The sequence below is a fragment of the Haliaeetus leucocephalus genome, unplaced genomic scaffold, assembly GCF_000737465.1.
Source record: "Haliaeetus leucocephalus isolate CR32 unplaced genomic scaffold, Haliaeetus_leucocephalus-4.0 Scaffold587, whole genome shotgun sequence".
NCBI lineage: Eukaryota > Metazoa > Chordata > Aves > Accipitriformes > Accipitridae > Haliaeetus > Haliaeetus leucocephalus.
Window position 1 is genome coordinate 5,927,068 of NW_010973023.1, and position 18,625 is coordinate 5,945,692.

An 18,625-nucleotide genomic window follows, 5' to 3' on the forward strand; every position below is an offset into this window, starting at 1 on the left:
TGGGTGGGTGGGTGACACGCGACGGGGGGAGGGAGACCAGCCGGGTGGGTGGCCGTCTGGGCGCGGGTGCGGCGGGGGGGGCCTGCCAACGCGTCCAAGCTTCACCCCCGCGGGGTCCTGCGGGTGTTTCGGAGCCCCACTCTGCCTCCCCATCGTGCCCTGATACGGGGTCTGAAAAATCCCCCTTTTCGCTCCAAGATTGCGGCCTTTTTATCACCTCCATGTTCCTTCTGCCGTTCCCTCTCGTGGTCCCGGTTTGTGGGATTTTTTTCCTGGAAAGTTTTCTGTAAGGAAAACTCCGAAGGTTGCTCTGCAACGCCGTGCCCAGCACCCACGACGTGAACTGATCAAATTGAATAGGAAACCCCCCGAGGGGGCAGGCAGGGCCCCCAGCTGAGACCCCTACCATGCAGCCCACGACATGATTTCCCAGACCTCTGGCAGTGCCGCCTGACCGTTAATATATTTGACTTTTCTTTAGACAATGGTTACATAGAAGGGAAGGAGCTCGACAGTTTTTTTCATCACCTCCTGGAGAAACTGGGACCAGAAGTAAGTACTGCGCTTCTGCATTAGTTGTGCACCAAGTCCAAGCAAAAGGGTCGTTATGCTGAGAGGTGATTTGTATTTGTTGTTGTCTGATTGCGAGCTTCCTTAGCAATCCCCGAGGCAAAGAGCTTTTCTCTTGGCAACAAGGTGGTATTTAAGCAGGTATGACAACAAGCGCAATCACTTGAGAAGTTTGATCAGTTGCTTTCAGTCCAACAGCTGCTGTCACCGTGAGATTGCAGTTGGCACCAGCTAAAGGGGCTGGTTGGAAGCGCGGAGAGAAAGTCATTTACTGCCATTGAATAGAAACAAATGAAAAAGCACCGGCACACAGTCTGGCAGGGCGAGCGGGAGGACAAGGGTCCTGATGTATTCAAGCAAGCGCTGATTAGTTTTGTTAATATGATAGGTTTCTTTCCAAGGTCAGTTTTAAACAAATATGCTGTCATTTATCTTAAACGGTGCTTAGGAAGAAGACGTATGTCTCTATTGCTGAAAACGGCTAGAAGCCAAGCAAGAATCTATTCTGTTGCTCGTAAGGTCAAGACCTGGCTCTCATGTGTTTCTGGGATTCTCCCCTGGTTTCCTCTCCTATTTTTGGCAGCATTTCCCCTCTCTCACTCTCTGCATCCCAGTTCTACCAGAAGTTGCACGACAACTTACAGGGGCTGGTTTCCTTAGCTCCAGGTCATGCGTTGCCTTTGACTGTCACCATCAGTGAAGGAGAAATCCTACCACTCAGGTCAGCTGCTCAGAAGTATATTCTGAGAATATATTCTGATAACGGACTTAATATTTTTGCTACACAGCGTGCACCCAACTAGGAAGAGAAAATGAGTAAGCATCTTCCAAATGAAAGGGGAGGGTGTGCCAAAAAACAGAGATGAAACAATTGCTTTAAGCAAAAAGTAATTAACAAAAAAGGGAAAAGGTAGCTCATAAAAGGCATAAATTCATGAGTATCAAGTGTAAAATCAGAATTATACTGACAAGCTAATTAGGATTCTTTGGTCTTTGGTGCTGCAATAAAAAAATAGAAGCTGTGAATAATTTTTCAAGCATGTTTTTGTTTAATTTGCAAGTAGATTTCGATAAAAATATCGACAGTTTCTGCAGAAATGTCTTTCTAGTGCATGGATGGTTAGATGAACAGATAGGCACGTAAAAAGACTGCAAAGCGAAAAAAAAAGATTCAACAATAAGCACTAAGAGTCATTAGGGACACAGAAAAACTGACTTGAAGAGAAATTGAAAAGCTCATGATCATTTACTCAGGAACAAAAGATGAAATTGGGAGCTGCTTGTTTTGGGGTATTGAAACACCAGCACAAAGCACGCTCAAATGAACCCAGTGACAGCAAACGTGAGATCTTGAAGGGGAGGCTTAAAATGAGGCCGCAGAGCTCAACGCTGCAGTGGGTCGCTGAAGCAAGGGACCCCCAAGGTGGGCTCTCTAGAGTGAGCTGTAGCTGGTGATAAAACCGAGGTTTAGCCAGGGATCTCATGCTGCAGGCAGCTTCCTAATGATGAGAGGTCAAGAGGAAACTCCCAGCCCTGCTCTCGCCCATAGCTGCCCTTACACATCCCTCCCATGAGATTTTGGAGACAGCATCACACCAGCTGGGTTGCAAACCCGGTGTGTTATAGCAGGTTTTGTGGTCTTGCCGATATCGATGTGAACTCTGTTATACTGGGTTAGGTATCAGCACACAGAACACGCAAAATGAGGGTGTTCTAGCAATGAATGGTTCTGCTTCAAGAAATCAAGAACAGTTTCACTGATTGCCAAAAGTCATTGCTCACATGGCTCCAGCTTAAACCAGCACCCTCATCTAGCTTGTATCTCCTTTGGTTCTGCTGTCTAGGTTTTGCCATTAAAAGAAAAAGCTTAACAAATTGAACAAAGAAAAGAACCAACTCCTCCTCTCCGTATAAAACAGAAGAAATAGGCTAATTCCAGAAGACAGGGCTCACTAACTGCCAGGGTGCTCAAACAGGCTCTCAAGTGGTTTCGATCTTCTCCCCTGGTTTTCTTGCCTATTTTTGGCAGTATTTCTGCTCAAGTAGTATTACCCTGATGTGTTGCCTTGTTCCCCTTTGCCAGCAGTCTGGTTTCGGTTCTCATGGTCGTGTAGGGACAAAACGGTCTCCTACCCAGCAGGCAGAGCAGTCTGCCTCGGTGGCGGAAAACCCAAGGGGAGCTTTGTCCTGGGGGGCTGAGATCCTAGGTAGGGGGATGGCCTGCAGCGCTGGATTAAAGAAAGGTCTCTACTACCTTTGTACAATGTGTTTGTCTAACTGTATTGAGCCATTTTTCTCCCTTTCCCATGATTTGTGTTATACAGGCTTATTGTTATAGTAAGAGGGGTAAAGGATCCCCTTTGCACTGGTTTTCACCATCCTTCAGAAAGAAAGTGTCCTTCATGATACAAGCTGTGAGCTGGGACTGAGCTCGTTTTGACCTTTACTTCTTCTTTGGGCTCTTAACGCCTGTTTCTTTGCACAGTAAAAGAGGGAGACAGTAGTACACTGGCATAACTTCCAGATGTGTCACAAGGATTAATTAGTGACTGTGTCTGAAGTGCTATACAAATGATAAACAATGTTATCAGCACTGGAAGTTGTCTCTGCTTGAATAGCGAATGGCTTCATAATTATATTTTTTCAGCCTGCACGCTCTAAGCTGTTATTTTTCTTAATGACCACTGTACTCCTTCAGCTCTGTTTTTCTTCCCAGCTACTCTGCAGCATCCCCAGCTGACACTAAATGCCAGGGGAAGGGAGCAGCTGGGAAAACAATGCAAAAGGGAGCCCGTTGGGAAGCTGAGAGGCACAGCTCTTCCTGACAGCTCTGACCGAGGAAGGAAACTTGAAATACCATCCAGGGAGGGAGGCTAATTCATCATCTTTTATTGAACCATCAAGAATTTGGAGGGGGGAAAGGGAAAACTTTGCAACAAAGGTAGGCCTACAATAAACCAACCCAAATTCCAGATGCTGCTTTCTGTCCCTCCTCCTCCTCCAGCAACAGGCAATTGCTGGAGGCATTGGACAATGTCCTTAATAACATGCTTTAACTTTTGGTCAGCCCTGAAGTGGCCAGGCAGTTGGACTAGATGATCGGTTTAGGTCCCTTCCAACTGAAATATTCTATTCCATTCCATTCCATTCTAAAGAAAATGCCTTCAATTTCCAGGTGCGTGTTACATATCCCTAACGCTTCAGTGATTTATAACACTAAAGTTTATATAAATTCTCCATCAGCTAGAGGGGCTTCTGTGATTTGGTTTGTTTGGGGGATATGAGGCAGAATCGAGAATAATTCAGCCATGCACCAGCACAGATTTGTGAACTGCTGGCATTACCCATCTGCTGCCATTATTACTCCTATGACTTCTCTCTAACTATTTGAGCCTCCAGCTTCCAACCTGCTGCTGCATGGCTGCTGTGAGCTGCCTGTGCTCTCTCCTGCTCGCTTATAAACTTCTTTCTTCTACATTATGGCCACCTTTCTATGCATTTTCTAGAAGTTTTTATACTGAGGTGAAAACTTAGCGGAAAGGACAGTTTCTTTCAGCACTGAAGAAGTAATTTTATTGGAATAGGAACTACAGCCTCTGCCTTTCTCTCTTATATTGCTGTACATCTTTCTTTATCAGTATAGAGATCATTCAGCACCTTCTTTGCTTGCTCTTTGCTATAGTTTTAATGAAGCTCTATGTATCGTCTCATAATAATTAGGCAAGAAGAGTTTTATAGATGAATGGCTATAAATTTGGGGTTTGGATTACTGAAAGTTTCCATAAAACCAATGATGTCTGGGCAGATACAGAAGGAAATGCACATTGCCCTTATGCTTGTAGGGCTTTCACAGAAAGGTCCTTCACTTTGCTTAAATTGTGCTAAAATTAGACAGGAGACTTTCAGATAAAAGTCGGTTGCCCTCACCTAACAGTAAGTCAGTAAGAGACCACGTGTAAAAATTTTTGAAGTATAAATTTGATCAGGCAAGACAGGTATGAGCCTTGTTATAATGCCCCTGCCCCCAAACCATAGTTTTGATTTGGATAGTTATGACTGAAAGGGACTGAAGTTAATCTTCAGGAGCTCACCCTGAATAGCCTTAAAGGATTTGTCTTTGCTTTTTACTTCCAAAGAAGATGAGCAGTCTCCAGCTACTCTTGCACTTCATCCTTGCTTTGCACAATGCATTGTCTATGTAAATTAGGTGTTCAACTTAGTATGGTCAGGAATGCAGCAGCTAGTCATTCAAACAAAGTTTAATGGCCAAAATATCAGCCAGCCTCCAAGCCATCCAAAGCAGACTTCCCCTATTTTTAGGGGGGGTTTGCCACCCTAAGAGACCCAGGATCACAGAGCATGTGTCTGGTGACCAGCAGATCAACAGCAAGAAGACCCCTAGCAGAAAGCATTCATCTTGCATCCTCCTTCAAACTAATTCAGAAGTCTAAACCCTGAGTCGATCCTGATTGTTTAGACGTGAGGAAGACATTCTTTTCTGTGAGGATGATGAGGCACTGGAACAGGTTGCCCAGAGAGGTTGTGGATGCCCCATCCCTGGCAGTGTTCAAGGCCAGGTTGGATGGGGCTTTGAGCAACCTGGTCTAGTGGAAGGTGTCCCTGTCCATGGCAGGGGGGGTGGAACTAGATGGTCTTTAAGGTCTCTTCCAATCCAAACCATTGTATAATTCTGATTATTGCCAAATACAGCTATTTCTTTAGGTGTGTTTTTTGTCAGCCTTGATTAGCCTGACCAGGTCCTATTCCTGTTCCTGCACATTAAGGCAGGGCACTGCAAGTGCCTGGAAGTATCTCTAAATGCAAACTCAACATGCCTGTGAGAAAAAACAGACGTGATGTGTTTTCATTGCCCAAAGGCATGTCAAAAAACTTTCAGCCTAGCAGAAAGGGCAGAACAAAGAACCTATCCAAAGCCTAACCACAAAACCGTGATGGCACAGGGAAGGCTGTAATAGCCTTTGTTGGATGCTGATGTCTACTACGTGAAAAAATATTTCCCACATATGTGCTGATGAGAGCTAAAAAAAGAACCAAAACACAATACGGGATGACAGGATAAGCGCTCATCTATTGTAGCATGCAGGATTACAGTAAATCCTAACCAAAATACAGGGCCAAATTCTCAAGTGATAGCACTACAGTTAAGTAAGCAAGATTGGTCCAAATGAGAAGTTGGCCCAGGAGCTGCAGGGTGAAATCCCACGCTAATGCAGGCAATCCAACGTGCAGCTGCATGGATGAAATGAAGTCATTCGTGTGATTCATTTTTTTAATGCCACGGGATTTAAAGAAGAAATGTTTGGCCAAAAAAAAGGTTCTTCTTCTAAGGTCAAAGTGTATGTTACTGATGTCTCATCTGGTCTTTGCTGGCCTCCTGTCTGTACTGTGTGGCTTTTGGCATGGTAATAGTTGTTGAGTTTGTTTTCCAACTAGCCTTCTTGGCAGACATAATTTATTTTCATAGATCTTATAGGAACTTGATATCGCTGGAATCCTTTGCCCTTCTATCAATTTTGGCTGAAACGTTGTTAGGAGAAACATGTGCTTAAGCCAGCATTTTCAGATAAGCCTCATTTTTTTTTTCAAGAAACAGGCTATAATGGTCACTTTTACATTTAGTTTCTTCTTGCCTTTTATACCCTTATCAATACTGTGGCTTGCTTCCAAAAATCATGTCAAGGAGGAAAAAAAAAAATAATCAATTTATGACAAGACTGTCTTGATCAGCACGAATTAAATGAGACGTCCTCTTTCATCAAGTAGGAAAGGCTCCACACTGCTCCATACATTCGCTTTTTACCCCCCAAAACAAATGACTCATAGTTGTGTTTTCATCAAGGCAAGCTGCTGCCAAGCACATGGATTCCTTAAGGAGCAAAAATTTAATTAGACAGCACAAGGCAAAGAGTACGACAATATAAAAGGAATGGGTTAACAAAGAAGACAGATTACAGCCAGGTTTCCAAAGCATCATAACCAACCATGACAAAGAAATTAAATGCTGTGGAGAACAGAAAAAAAAAATGTGAGCATGCCCTTTCCATTATTACAAACAGTATTAAAACTAAGATTACCTTTGTGATGCTAAATACTTCTAAAGGGTTTTTGCAAAAGGGAAGATGAAGACTGGACATGGAAAGGCGAAAGCAGAAAATTAATTTGTTATGGCAACATGAAACATAGAAGCTTTTCTCTGCAAAACTCTGTGGAAGACCATCCATAGTTAAGACATTTACTCCTTAACCCCGAGAAATGTATGAACAAAGCCATAGCAATATTTTAAACTGTGTGCTTTTATGAGGACAAAAAGGACATGGCCTTCTCCTCATGGTACGTAGTAAGGATTTCTTCCTTGACTGCACAGTGAGAATATGCAGCAGCTCTTGGAAACCATGCAGCATCCGACCTGTGAGGGACCAGGGCAGCTGAAGCTTGACAACTCCTATGAAGCAACCTGAAAAGGGGTTAAAGCATCTCTCCATTCCAGGCTAGCTCCCATCATCATTATAGTCCAATGAAGATCGTATTTCATGGAAATTAGCAGAGGATTGGGGTGTTTTTTTCCCTTAAATGAGCATCAGGAAGATATTGCTGGGGGTTTACTTCTGCTGCAGAACCCTTTCTTGCCAAGTACTTGCTCTCCTAGCAACCACACTCTTCCTCAGTCCAACCCTGAGCAAAACTGGAGGCAGGTCCTAGTTCAGGTATGTTTTCCAGACTGTGGCAGGGAATCCTTTTCATTACAGTGTTGACTGATGCTAAACATAAGCATCTCTATAGCTGTTTCTGCCTTAAGTAGGCAGCAGTTCAGGGGAAATTGTGCTCCTCTGTCAATTAGGGCTATTACTTCTTGATTAACTCAGAGAGGTGCATTGCAGCAGGGAAAACAAGAGATGACAAGAAAGGCCTCCCCATACAGACAGCTACCAGAAAGGATGCAACAAGTCTGCAAAATTTTAGCCCAAGCAGTGAACACTTCAGAAAGCTTTGCAAACCTTTGAAACTGGGGTGGGATCTGCTGCTTGAGACAGGCAGCCCAGTCAAGCCAGCATTAGCTCTGATAAAAAAAGCTGGGCTCAGCTACAGCCATTACTTGCTGCAAAGCCATTTCCCCTGTCCCAGATGACAGAGACAAGAGGCACAAATTTGTATTGTGCTATTTGTTCAGTTGCTTTCCAGAGCAGAAAGGTGGTGTGTTTTTTTTTTTAATTACCCCTCCTGTAATACATAGCATTTGAACCAATGAAGCGTGAGCCTGAGGCATTTGCAAGCAGAGCATGTTTGGCTTCTAGGCTTTCCTGCTTGTTGCAATCTGTAGTTGAACAGCGAGTTAATAATTAAAGGGAAGGAGGGAAAAACAAACTTCCCCAGGAAACTGGTGGCCATAGCCCTTGGGGCAGCACCTGTGTTCCCTGTAAACGCCTGGATGTCCCCCCCCTTCTTGCTCTCCTGATCTTTCTGCCTCTATCACAGAACTTGCCCCGATCTGGGAGGCAAGGAAATATTTGTAGGAGCCCAAAGGCAGAGAATAAAAAAAGTCAGGCCTCTCGACCAGTGAGCTGCCAAGCTTTTACCTTCGGCCTCCCCTCAGCAACCTCATCGCAGGGTGGCCGAGGCAGCGAGGGGGTCCCCGTACCCCCAAACCAGCCCTGGCCCCAGCGTTGGGTGAGGGATGCCCTCTGACACTGCCAGCTGGTTGCTGGTTCCCTGCCCAGGCTGTGCCTGCAGAAACTGCTTCGACTGTAATTTCTTACCTGTGCATAGTTATTTTGTCCCTTTTAGGAATACCTGAATCTTGTCTGTACAAACCACCGATACTATTGAAAAAAAAAAAAATCTGCTTAACATGTTTACATGACTGTAATTGGTTGCTCTATCTACAAGGCTTTTAAAAAATTTAATAGTCTTCATATTGTCTCTCTTTAATTTCCCCACTGACTGGCTTTGCTTGCTATTTGTCTCTGTCCATCTCCTTTCTTTGGAGCAGAGCTTGGAGCCCCAGCAGGGGTGTCCCCTCCTGAAGCCTTCCTAGGGCTGCCGGGACATTGCACCACTACAAATAATACCAGGGACAACACGTTTGGCTAGTAAAATCCTGCCTCAGCTCCATAAATCCTGGACTATTGCATAGATAGTACTTTTGCCCAAATGCTCTTCTCCCTCTGTTTCTGGAGCATGCTCTTGTCTAGGCATGCTGAGCGCTGAACCACACACAAGCTTCCCAGTGCCTCTGCCTTGCTGGAGCAATGCTGCAGCCCTGGTTTGGAGGCAAAACCATACACGAACAAGATCTAAGCAAGCCAGAGAATTGAACTTGCTCCCTAAGCCTTCAGGGAAGGATTGGCAACTCTGGCCATCTGCCCCACTGTCCTGGCTCTGCCCTGCAGCCTCCAAAATCAAATTACAGAGTCAGCAAATACAGCAGGAGTCTGCAGTTCATGTCATTGCTTGGACAAAGGGAACAAATCATGCAGATTACGTGAGAGTTTTTTTCCAACTATTTAAATGTTTTTGGAATGGAAGGGCAACTGGAGCAAGCTACTGGTCTGCACCATGAGTAAGTTGATCTTGGAGACTGGATCTCCCAACCTTGGTTTCTGCTTGGAAGTGGCATGGCTTATTTTATTTATTTATTTATTTAATCTTCTGGGATTGGGGTATTTTTGGTAAACATAAAGGTCCCCTTTGAAACCTAATGGTCATAAACCAAGTTGTATCATTCTCAGTGTAAAAATTTGTAATATACAAATAATTTTGCCTTGAACGCGCATCTTGGGAAAGCCAGTTTGTGCAGTACCTTTTAGTTTGCTTTTATTCTTTGGGACTAAAGGCTGGGTTTTAGTAGATCCATTACCACTTGTGTTTCATAAGTAGAATATTTATGAACAGAGAGAGACTGTCCAATTAAAAAAAATCCACTGCGGTGTAACCCATTGGACTAAAAGCAGTTGGAGCTATGTAAATATTATAAGTATTTCAGGTATTTACTTGATGTATCCCATGGTTTAAATCAGTTAAAAATAAAAAAAAGAGGCAGTCCTATTTTTATGCAGATAACAATGTTCCTGCTACACAAAGCTCAATGAAGTGGTGGTTAATAGCTGACACAAAGTTAAGCAATAATCTTTCTTAACAAATGACTAGTCTGAACTCCACAGCGCACTTTTCAAATATCAGCTATGATTATCGTTTCAGAAATAACTTATCCTACTGGGCATGGAGGAGGATAATTTCAGAGTACTTTGCAAGCCTATTGAAGTCAGCAACTGATAGGCTTGCCTAACTCCTGGGAGGTGTCTCAAAGCGTCAAGGCGCCGTCAGAAGGCAATTTAAATAGCACGAGGGCGAGTTATAATGCCAAAGGGAAAGAAAAACGTACGTGCGTGTTCAGTGGTGTGCTGTGCCCCCGATGCCCGCACCTGGGGGGCCCAGCAGTGAGGACCACCCGGGGCAGTGGTGCGGGCAGCCAGCCACGAAGCCTGCAGGGCTTGCTGGCCACCACCGCGGGGATGGAGCATCCTGCAGCCATGCCCTGGGACCTGCTCAGGGCCAACGGCAGGCCACCTCGGGCACATCCCTGTGGGATCGCTGCTGGACGATTCATCCCCTAGCTGGGAGCTGCCAGCCCTTGGCTTTGTAACCCAAGGATGCGCCCCAGGGGATGCACTCGACCTGCCCTACAAAGATCCATGTGTCCGCCCCTGTCCTCCCATTCCCACTCCCAGATTCCCAAACTTTCCACTATCTGGCACATCCTAGTCCTGTATTACCCTAGGTAGTGGAGAGATCAAAGAGTTTCGCTTGTTCTAAGCAGAGCTCCCTCTAGGTTGTTTTGACTTGCCATTTATAAATCAAAGCCAATTAACTCTTTCTCCCCTGATTTCAGTGTAGGATCCTCTGCACTGACAGTGCTATTAAAGATTTCTCTCTAAGCCCAAAATGACTTTGTGCAGGTAAGTGCTCATGAGCTCTGAGGCTGCTCTGAAATAAGGTGAAGGGAAATTAAATTATATCATAAATGATCACTCACACTACCTGCCTATCCATCCACCTATAGAGATCTTTTTTCTGTTATTACTAACAGCAAATTAAAGCTTTTGGGAAATAGCAGTCACATCTAAACACATGGGGAAAGGTGGTGACAAAGTGCGTGCAAAGGTAGACCTTAGCTTAATGAGCCTAAGCCAAAGAGATCTCATTTTCTTCTTGCTTACCTCATCTGTGACATCCTAGTGCGTTTCTACACCTCTGACTGTGGCAGCTGCTGCTGAGCAAAGGCTCTGCAGCTGTACTGCTTGAGAGGAGCTAGAAATTGCTATCATCAGCTGGCTGCTACTGAATGTGGGTATGGCCAAGGAAGTTTTGGGGTGTGAGGCACGTTCAGTTTCCAGGGTGGTGGTTTCAAATACCCATCCGAAGTGAGAACGTGAGCTGCAGTTGCTGAGCGTGCAGCCCGGCCATATTACTCTGCTCAGAGGTGACAAACCTTACAGAAAGATCTTCGGCCCCATGCAACTTTTTGCAGAAGAGCACAATTGCTGCTCCAGTTCATGCGGAATCACGGCCTAAAGGAGCACATAAGGCAGCGAATTATCTGAGGCTTGGACACGTAACATCCAGGGCATCACGCAGAGTGTGCACACCCGCTGTTCACTCTGCCTGGACAGGGCAACGGGGTCCTTTCCTAAGAGTGGGGTTTACATTTGCTTAGCCTCTGAACAGCCAGGTAGGCTGCACCGAGCTACGCACTGAGTAAATTTGAGAAAGTCACTCATGGTCTTTCGTCACCGTTTTAAGAAAGGGCTCGTACAACCTGATGGGCCTGCGATAGTAGCTGAAAGGATGAGAAACTGGGTTAGAAGACCCAGAAGACACAGCTGTAGGCCTAAGTCCACCTGGACGTAGAAATGATAAAACCTTTGAAGGGCTTTTCTTCAGGGGTTGGGAAGAACTTAATTTATTATCTTGTAAAAAATGCTGCAAGATGCCAAGGGCCTGTCTGGGTTATCCTCCTCCCTCCCTCCTCTCCCGGAGAGGGCCACCTCCCACGGGACTGGAAGAGGAGCCAGGACCTGCTCAGTGCGGGTGCAGAGGGTAACATTGGACTTCATTAATTGCTTGGGTGAGATTAACTCGATGAGCTTCCCAGCCCAGCCACAAAGCTCATTTGACCAAAAGCTTTTCCCCAGGGTGGGGAAATTGTGCTTTGTGTAGCCCAGTCAGACCACATACCCTAATGGTTACTGCTAATAAAAAGAAATCATGCCTGATGAACCTAAGCATTGTATTTCACCTGTCACAGCGATGCCTGTGGAAACATATAACCTGACAAGTCCTGAAAACTCCTCACTAGGTATAAATTGATTATGGGCTTAAGCAGATGCAAAGGGAATATGAATTGCTTGGAATTCCATGCTATTAACCCAGAAACACCAACAGGGCTTGGTGCCAAGTCTTGAACCAGTTGACAGGCAATAATAAGCAACAATCTAACTCCACTGACACCTTTCAAGGCTGATGATCTAATGAACTACAGAGATGTAGTTCAAGGATAAGGACACCCTCCTGAAAAGCACAAGTGGAAAATGAGCTGCGTGGAAACCGCTGTAAGGCACACTCAAGCAAAACCAAACCCCAGTGATATTGTGGGAGCAGTTGGCTAAAGAAGTAGGTGTCACTGAAATATTTTGGGGTCTCCAAACTCTGGTCTTCCAACCAAAAGCTTAGCTGCTACAAAGCTATGTATAGGACTTATTTCCAGAAATTCAGCCGCGGTGGTGTGTTTGTGGGCTTTTAGAAGCATTATCCCCAATTGTAAGGATGCAGTGATCCTGCTGGTTATCTGTGAGTGAGAGATTTCCTCCGGGAGACTCTTCTAGTGCCCTCAGCAATTTTCATGTGTGTGTTGTTTTCCCCATGGTAGAACACCATCACAGAAGAAGAAGTTCAGAGGATGAAGGAGCAATTCGTGTCTGCCTACGATGTCACCACAGATGGACGCTTGCAAATCCAAGAGGTATCTCTTCCCAACCCCAGCCCAGGATTTCTTTTGTAGAAAGACAGAGAATTAGGACAGACTTTTTCTTAGGGCCTGTAGCGATAGGACAAGGAGTAACAGTTTTAATCTAAAGGAGGGTAGATTCAGACTAGATAGAAGAAAGAAATTTTTTACCATGAGGATGGTGAAACACTGGAACAGGTTGCCTAGAGAGGTGGTAGATGCATTCAACATCAGGTTGGACGGGGGTTTGAACAACCTGATCTAGTTGAAGATGTACCTGCTCATTGCAGGGATGAACTTTAAAGGTCCTTTCCAACCCAAGCCATTCTATGATTCTATGTTTAGGGCCTATAGCAGACTTGGGAGATATGCAAGACAGAGCTTGGGTGGGAAGGAGGTGAGTCATGGAGTACTACATTAGCCAGATCTGTTGGTCTCGGGTCTATTTCCAAGGCAGCAACATGCCCAGCTTATATTTTCCCATATTGGGTCAGCAGCCACCCAAGTGTTATCTTTACTTTCATGGTTTGGGTTTGTTTTGGGGATTTTTTAATGTGTTTTTTTTCCAGCTTGCAAATATGATCTTGCCAGATGATGAGAACTTTCTGCTGCTTTTCCGACGGGAAACTCCCTTGGACAACAGTGTGGAATTCATGCGGGTCCGTATCCCCACATTGCCTCTTCCCCTTGCACGCTAACAGTTTCTTCAATACGTACACTTCCACCCTCGGTAGAACATAGCATGGGAAATACATGGGTATTGTGGAAGCAGACCTCGTTCTGACCTGTTCAGGTAGAGAAGGTTGTACATTATTTACACCAGCGAAGCAGAGGTGTGGTAGCTGGGACTGGACCAAGGGCACCCGGAGACTTCATTAGACTTTGCAAGTGCTCTCAGCCACCTATCAGTCATGCCACCAGAGACAAAACCTTACAGTAGTACCTACCCACTGATAAATCCAGCCCTGTTTGGAACTACAGCCAAAGCTGCAGTTCCTCACCTGCAGCATAGCACAGACTGAGGAGGGCAGACCAGGCATGTTTTAAGCACCATTTTATCCCAAAATATTAGCCTGGCAGGGCGTGGAGTGGAAATCTCCATAAGTTGGGCCAACTGAGGAGCACAAGCCCATAATATTTCCTTAACCTTGCCCAACCTCCCTCCAATGTCTGCCCCTAAGTATCCCAGCACAGAATTTCAATTTTTCCAAGGCTGCTTGCAGGAACTTTTATTTTACATCCAAACTAGGGACTTCTGCAGATCAATGGCCAGTTGTGTACAGCCTTGACTTTTACTCAGGGCAATAAAAGAAGCTGCATGTACAAATTAGGTAAGAAACACAGAGCGGTTTCTTAGTCTTTTCTTCCTTTTATAGACAGCGTGTCTGCATTAAGTATGTGGTAGCAGCATGTCACATGTATAACATCCAAGTAAAAGCTATTGTGTAGAAAGTTTATTTTATTTCATCTACAATTAATTAAATATTGGATAATGCCACAGCTTGCTCATTATGGAAGTCCTGATTTGAATCTTTACGAGCTATCACCCAAGCAGATGATTAACTGCAGTATTTATGTGATTGTATCACTCTATCCCCATTCAGATCTGGCGCAGTTACGATGCTGATAGCAGTGGATTTATTTCAGCTGGCGAGCTCAAAGTAAGTTACTCTAACGAGTCTCTTCGGGCTTGGTCTACAGCTCACTGATGTCAGTGGGAGCCCTTCCATCGGCTTTACTAATTTGCTGCCTTTTTTGTGCAGTTGCCAAGTGGCGTTTCTAGGCTGTTCACAGTACGTTTAAGGACTGGGGACCCTCCAGCTTTCTGACACGGTTGCAGGGACCCTGCCAGGAGGGAGGATGCTCTGCTGTTGTCCTTGTTGTCGTGCTTCCCTCTTGACTTGTCCCACGACCTCACTTGTCTTGGTGACCCCCAAGCACCCAAGGAGCCCACCAAACGCTGCCTCACCTTGGCTTTGTGCATGTGCCTCTCTCCCAGCTAAACAGAGCCAAAGCTGTTGTGTTTTATTAATGGGACTTCTTCACAACCTCTCCCTGAGCCTGCAGATTTTCTGAACACTGATTTCTTTCTAAAGCTCAGGCTATCGAGGCAGAAGCCTGTTCAGAAACTGTAACTCAAACACTTTGAGCCAGCCGGGCATAGAAGTCCATCTGCAGACCCTGTGCTGAAGTCTCAGTGTGTGGCTCCAGCCTGTGGCCCAGCGAAAACATAAGAGGATGTTTAAGCATTTTGCTGAATGGCAAATATTTTGATTTGAGATCAGTTAGCAAATATTGCAGGACTTCTTATGTTATCTTTTGCTTATTTTGTGAGTTAATTATGACTCATTCCGGTATGCCTGCTCTGGGGAAATCTGGTTATTTTCTAATTTATTTGAAAAAATATGTTTCACCTAAAAAAATGTGAACTTTATGTGAAACTGACAACATTAATACTAATTAGGAATGTGAAATTAGATTCATGTAACCCTGCTGAATTTGGATTTAATTTCATACTCTTATTTCTTGAATTTACTCTAAGAGTAAAATTTGTCTCTTTCCTTACTACAGGATTTCCTGAGAGATCTCTTTTTGCAGCATAACAAGATGGTTGCTGAAGTAAAGCTGGAAGAATATACTGATACCATGGTAAGAAAAGATAGTGTCAGTATTGTTTAGATTATAGTACTGCCTCAAAATCTCCTTCAGGGTCAATGTCTATAAGGCCATAAATGCCCTCTTAAAAGGTGTATCTTCTCCAGGAGATCCCTGTGGAAATTTAGCACATGCTGCTGCTGTTTCTTTGCTCTGCATATCGGCTGTGAACAGCATTTCAAATATTGTGATTTCAGTAGAACTGTTTCCTATGAGAAAACAGCTCGACTTTACACCAAAGCAAACTGAGCTCTAAACCCCTTTAAAAAATAGGTGAGGTGCACCCTTCTTCAGGGTATGTTCAGCCTCAGCCGCATCTCCAGGTCCTTCCCTCCCTCCCTCCTAGCAAATCCTTTTGCTCCCAAGACGCACAAGTATCCGGCTCTTCTGCTCTGCAAAGCTCAGCAAGCCTTGCTGGCTCCCTGCTTCTTCCCTGAAAGACTGTGAGGTTGAAAGCTTCAATTCTTCTCCTGCCTTATCACACTATAGTTTTTGTACTGCAATCAGCAATATAATATTTGGTGTAAAAGTTTAGCATCAGTCACCTGGATTTCAGAGCAACTTATTATATCTAACTGTTTAAAAACAAGAAAATTTAAAAAAAAAGCTCATTTCTGAAGTCAGTCTCAAGGGTATTATTTGAGTTCCACTAGCAGACATGTACCATTGCAATTTTCTAAATGATTTTCAGATGGGACTGCCTTGATTCTTGGCACAAAATCTGTGTTTGTACCTAAAAACCAGCTTGGTATGCAAGCAAACAAGGAGCTCTCCACATATTTTGCAATAGCATGTTATGTATGCATGATGCATCTGTGCCTAGAAATGTAACCCTTTAGAGCAAAGTGAAAAACTGTACCATTACAGAAGAGTGTAGATTCTTTTTCACATTTATAGGACAGTGACGGGAGAGGAATGCAAGCTACAGAAATTATTTTCCAACTGGCAGAGCTTGAAAACAATAAAATGCCAGAAGCTACAGCTAGAACAAAAACCTTTCTGGTAGTATTTGCAGGTAGCAAATAGCTTTTATGCTACTCCATTAAGGTTTCCATCCCCAATGGCTAATCTCTGATCAGGTGCTGGGGAACAGGCGATCTGAAGCTTGTAGACATTGGGCGGTTCATTTCTTTCAACTCCTTTCCCTTTCCCATAATGTCCCAAGGAAGATCTGCGATTTTTGCTGCCCCAACACAGCTAGATATCAATGCAGCCCAGGGCAGACAGCCAGGAGGTCTGGTTTCTATTCCCATGGTTTTTTATAGATTGGCTTTGTATCTTTGGAGAGGTAGTTTAGTCTCTACGTTACAGGATAAGATTTGATCTGGGAAAAGGGATGCTTTGTATATCTGGGGAAATCTATGATCTGAAATGCAAACCTGGCTCGTGAGCACAAAAGTTTGCAAAGCTGCAATGCCAAAAGAATCAGGGATGTTAATGGTTATTAGAAAATAAGGATATGGAAGATGATTTTTTTTCCTTGTGATTCTTTGCTATAAACTGAAGATCAAGGATGTTTACAAACACACTTGATCCCAAGAGCTAAGGCAGGGTGGAATTACAACACACGTAATCTTACCCTGTGATATGCTGTAGTAAAATAGAGGATATGAATTCTGTACGTCTCAGCAAAGTATCCACACAAACGGCATCTCTATAGTAGCAGATACGCTGCATGAAGTGAGTGCATGGGAACTTATCTGAAGCAGGAGGGAAAAATTATAAGTAGGGAAGAAAGATTCAGTCTTACATCTGCAGGGCTGGATTAAAAAGCGAGAAGTGACTCGAGGAGCCAAGAGCAAAGGTACGATGTGAAGGCCCAGGGCAATGAGAGCTCTTTGCTTTCTCTCTGCTTTCAGTGTGGAGCAGGGAGATGCTGAAGTGCAGAATCCTGATGGGACTCTGCCACCATCACCACCGTCTGGGAAAACAGGTGGACAGTGGCCCTTACATTTCATTCCTGAGGCTTTCGCAGACTTTCTGGTGTATCTTCAGCAACCAGCAGCACCAATTCCTTTACTGCAGAATGGAAACACTTGTATTTCTCTCCCTTATTACTTTTCTCCCACGCTTTTATCTGTTTAGAGCCCAAGGTCTTTGGGACAAGGACCTGTTTCTGCTGCACACAGCTACAGGGTCTCTCAGGGTGGCCTGTCTATCCAACTCAGGGCTTTCAAGTGCCACTGTAATAACATTCAGTTGAAATCAGCTGTGTCCTAAGGAGCTATAAACCCATCTGTCTCCAGAGGAATTTACAGATCTCTGCTCTCTTTTCTGTACATCCATAGACGGCTGCACACATCTTAAGCAGCTCCTGATATACAGAGTGGACCCTAGAGCCTTCTGGACACAGGGATAAAGGGAAAAAGAAACTATAATTTTCAAGAAGCTAGCCCAGGCATGAGGAAAAAAAAAAAAGAAAAAAGGCAATTTATGATTCTGTGTTGGGTATTTGCAGCTTTAGCTTGTGCGAGGTGTGAGCAGACATCATACCCACCAGGGCATGCTAAATACTTGCCACTTACTTATGCTGCTATGAATGATCTTACACCACATTAAAAAAAAAAGCTGGGAAGAGGGAGAAAGTATTTCTTTTGGAAGAGATTTGTTGTCTCTGGAAAGGAACATCACTTTATCAGGTTGCTTAGGAGACATTTCTTAAGAGGCTATTCTGTTTCCTTGTGACCTTGACATCCTCTCTTCGGAGAACACTGATACAGATCAGGGATTTGATGAACGAGTGATGAACCCCTGGAAAGAAAACAGGTAGTGAACGCGTTGGCATTGCACAAGCCTCGTGAGTCTGCTAAATCAAATCTTAAAGAGCACTAAAACCACTGGGGAAAGTCACGAAAGAAAAACATTCGAGTTCTCAAGACTCTTCACGGGGGAATTAAAGTAGCAACCCTGTGCTGAGGAAGCCCCTTTGCAGGCACAGTTCTTGTTAGTTTTCATGCCTATGTATATATGTGTTTGTATTAATAGTCATTAAGTGTGTATTAATATTTATTTACATGCACCCACTTGCATGAGAAGATACAAAGTCACGTGCAGTTCTGAATCCTTGAAAAGCTGCTGTAGGTTTGTTGCCTTCCCATGGGCATAGACTGAGCTGTTGGCGGGGAGCAGGTGCTCGGAGGCTGAAGCGAAGCCTTGTATTGCTCTGAGCCTCTCGGGGCCATGAGAAGATGCTCCAGGGGTCCTGCAATGTGTGCTCCTGGAGAAAGGGTGGGCATAGCTGAAAATGGAGGTTTTTAAGAGCATGGTGAGAATATTCTGCCTTCCTGAAGTAACACAAGCTGGAGAAATGAAGATTTGCCCCCTTGGTGCTTCATGATGAGGAGGCTGTGGAGGATGACAGTAGTACTAACAACCTCT

The 18,625-nt window shown here is 44.4% G+C and overlaps 1 protein-coding gene across 1 annotated transcript in view; it reads left to right on the forward strand.

Moving 5' to 3' along the window:
* The window catches only part of SCGN (secretagogin, EF-hand calcium binding protein), a 31,464-nt gene that overhangs the window by 3,602 nt on the left and 9,237 nt on the right, over positions 1-18,625 (forward strand). Inside the window, exons 2-6 of the mRNA XM_010578008.1 lie at positions 482-552; positions 12,515-12,607; positions 13,162-13,251; positions 14,197-14,253; positions 15,164-15,241. Coding sequence (XP_010576310.1) covers positions 482-552; positions 12,515-12,607; positions 13,162-13,251; positions 14,197-14,253; positions 15,164-15,241 — 389 coding nt within the window. The remainder of the gene's footprint in view (positions 1-481; positions 553-12,514; positions 12,608-13,161; positions 13,252-14,196; positions 14,254-15,163; positions 15,242-18,625) is intronic.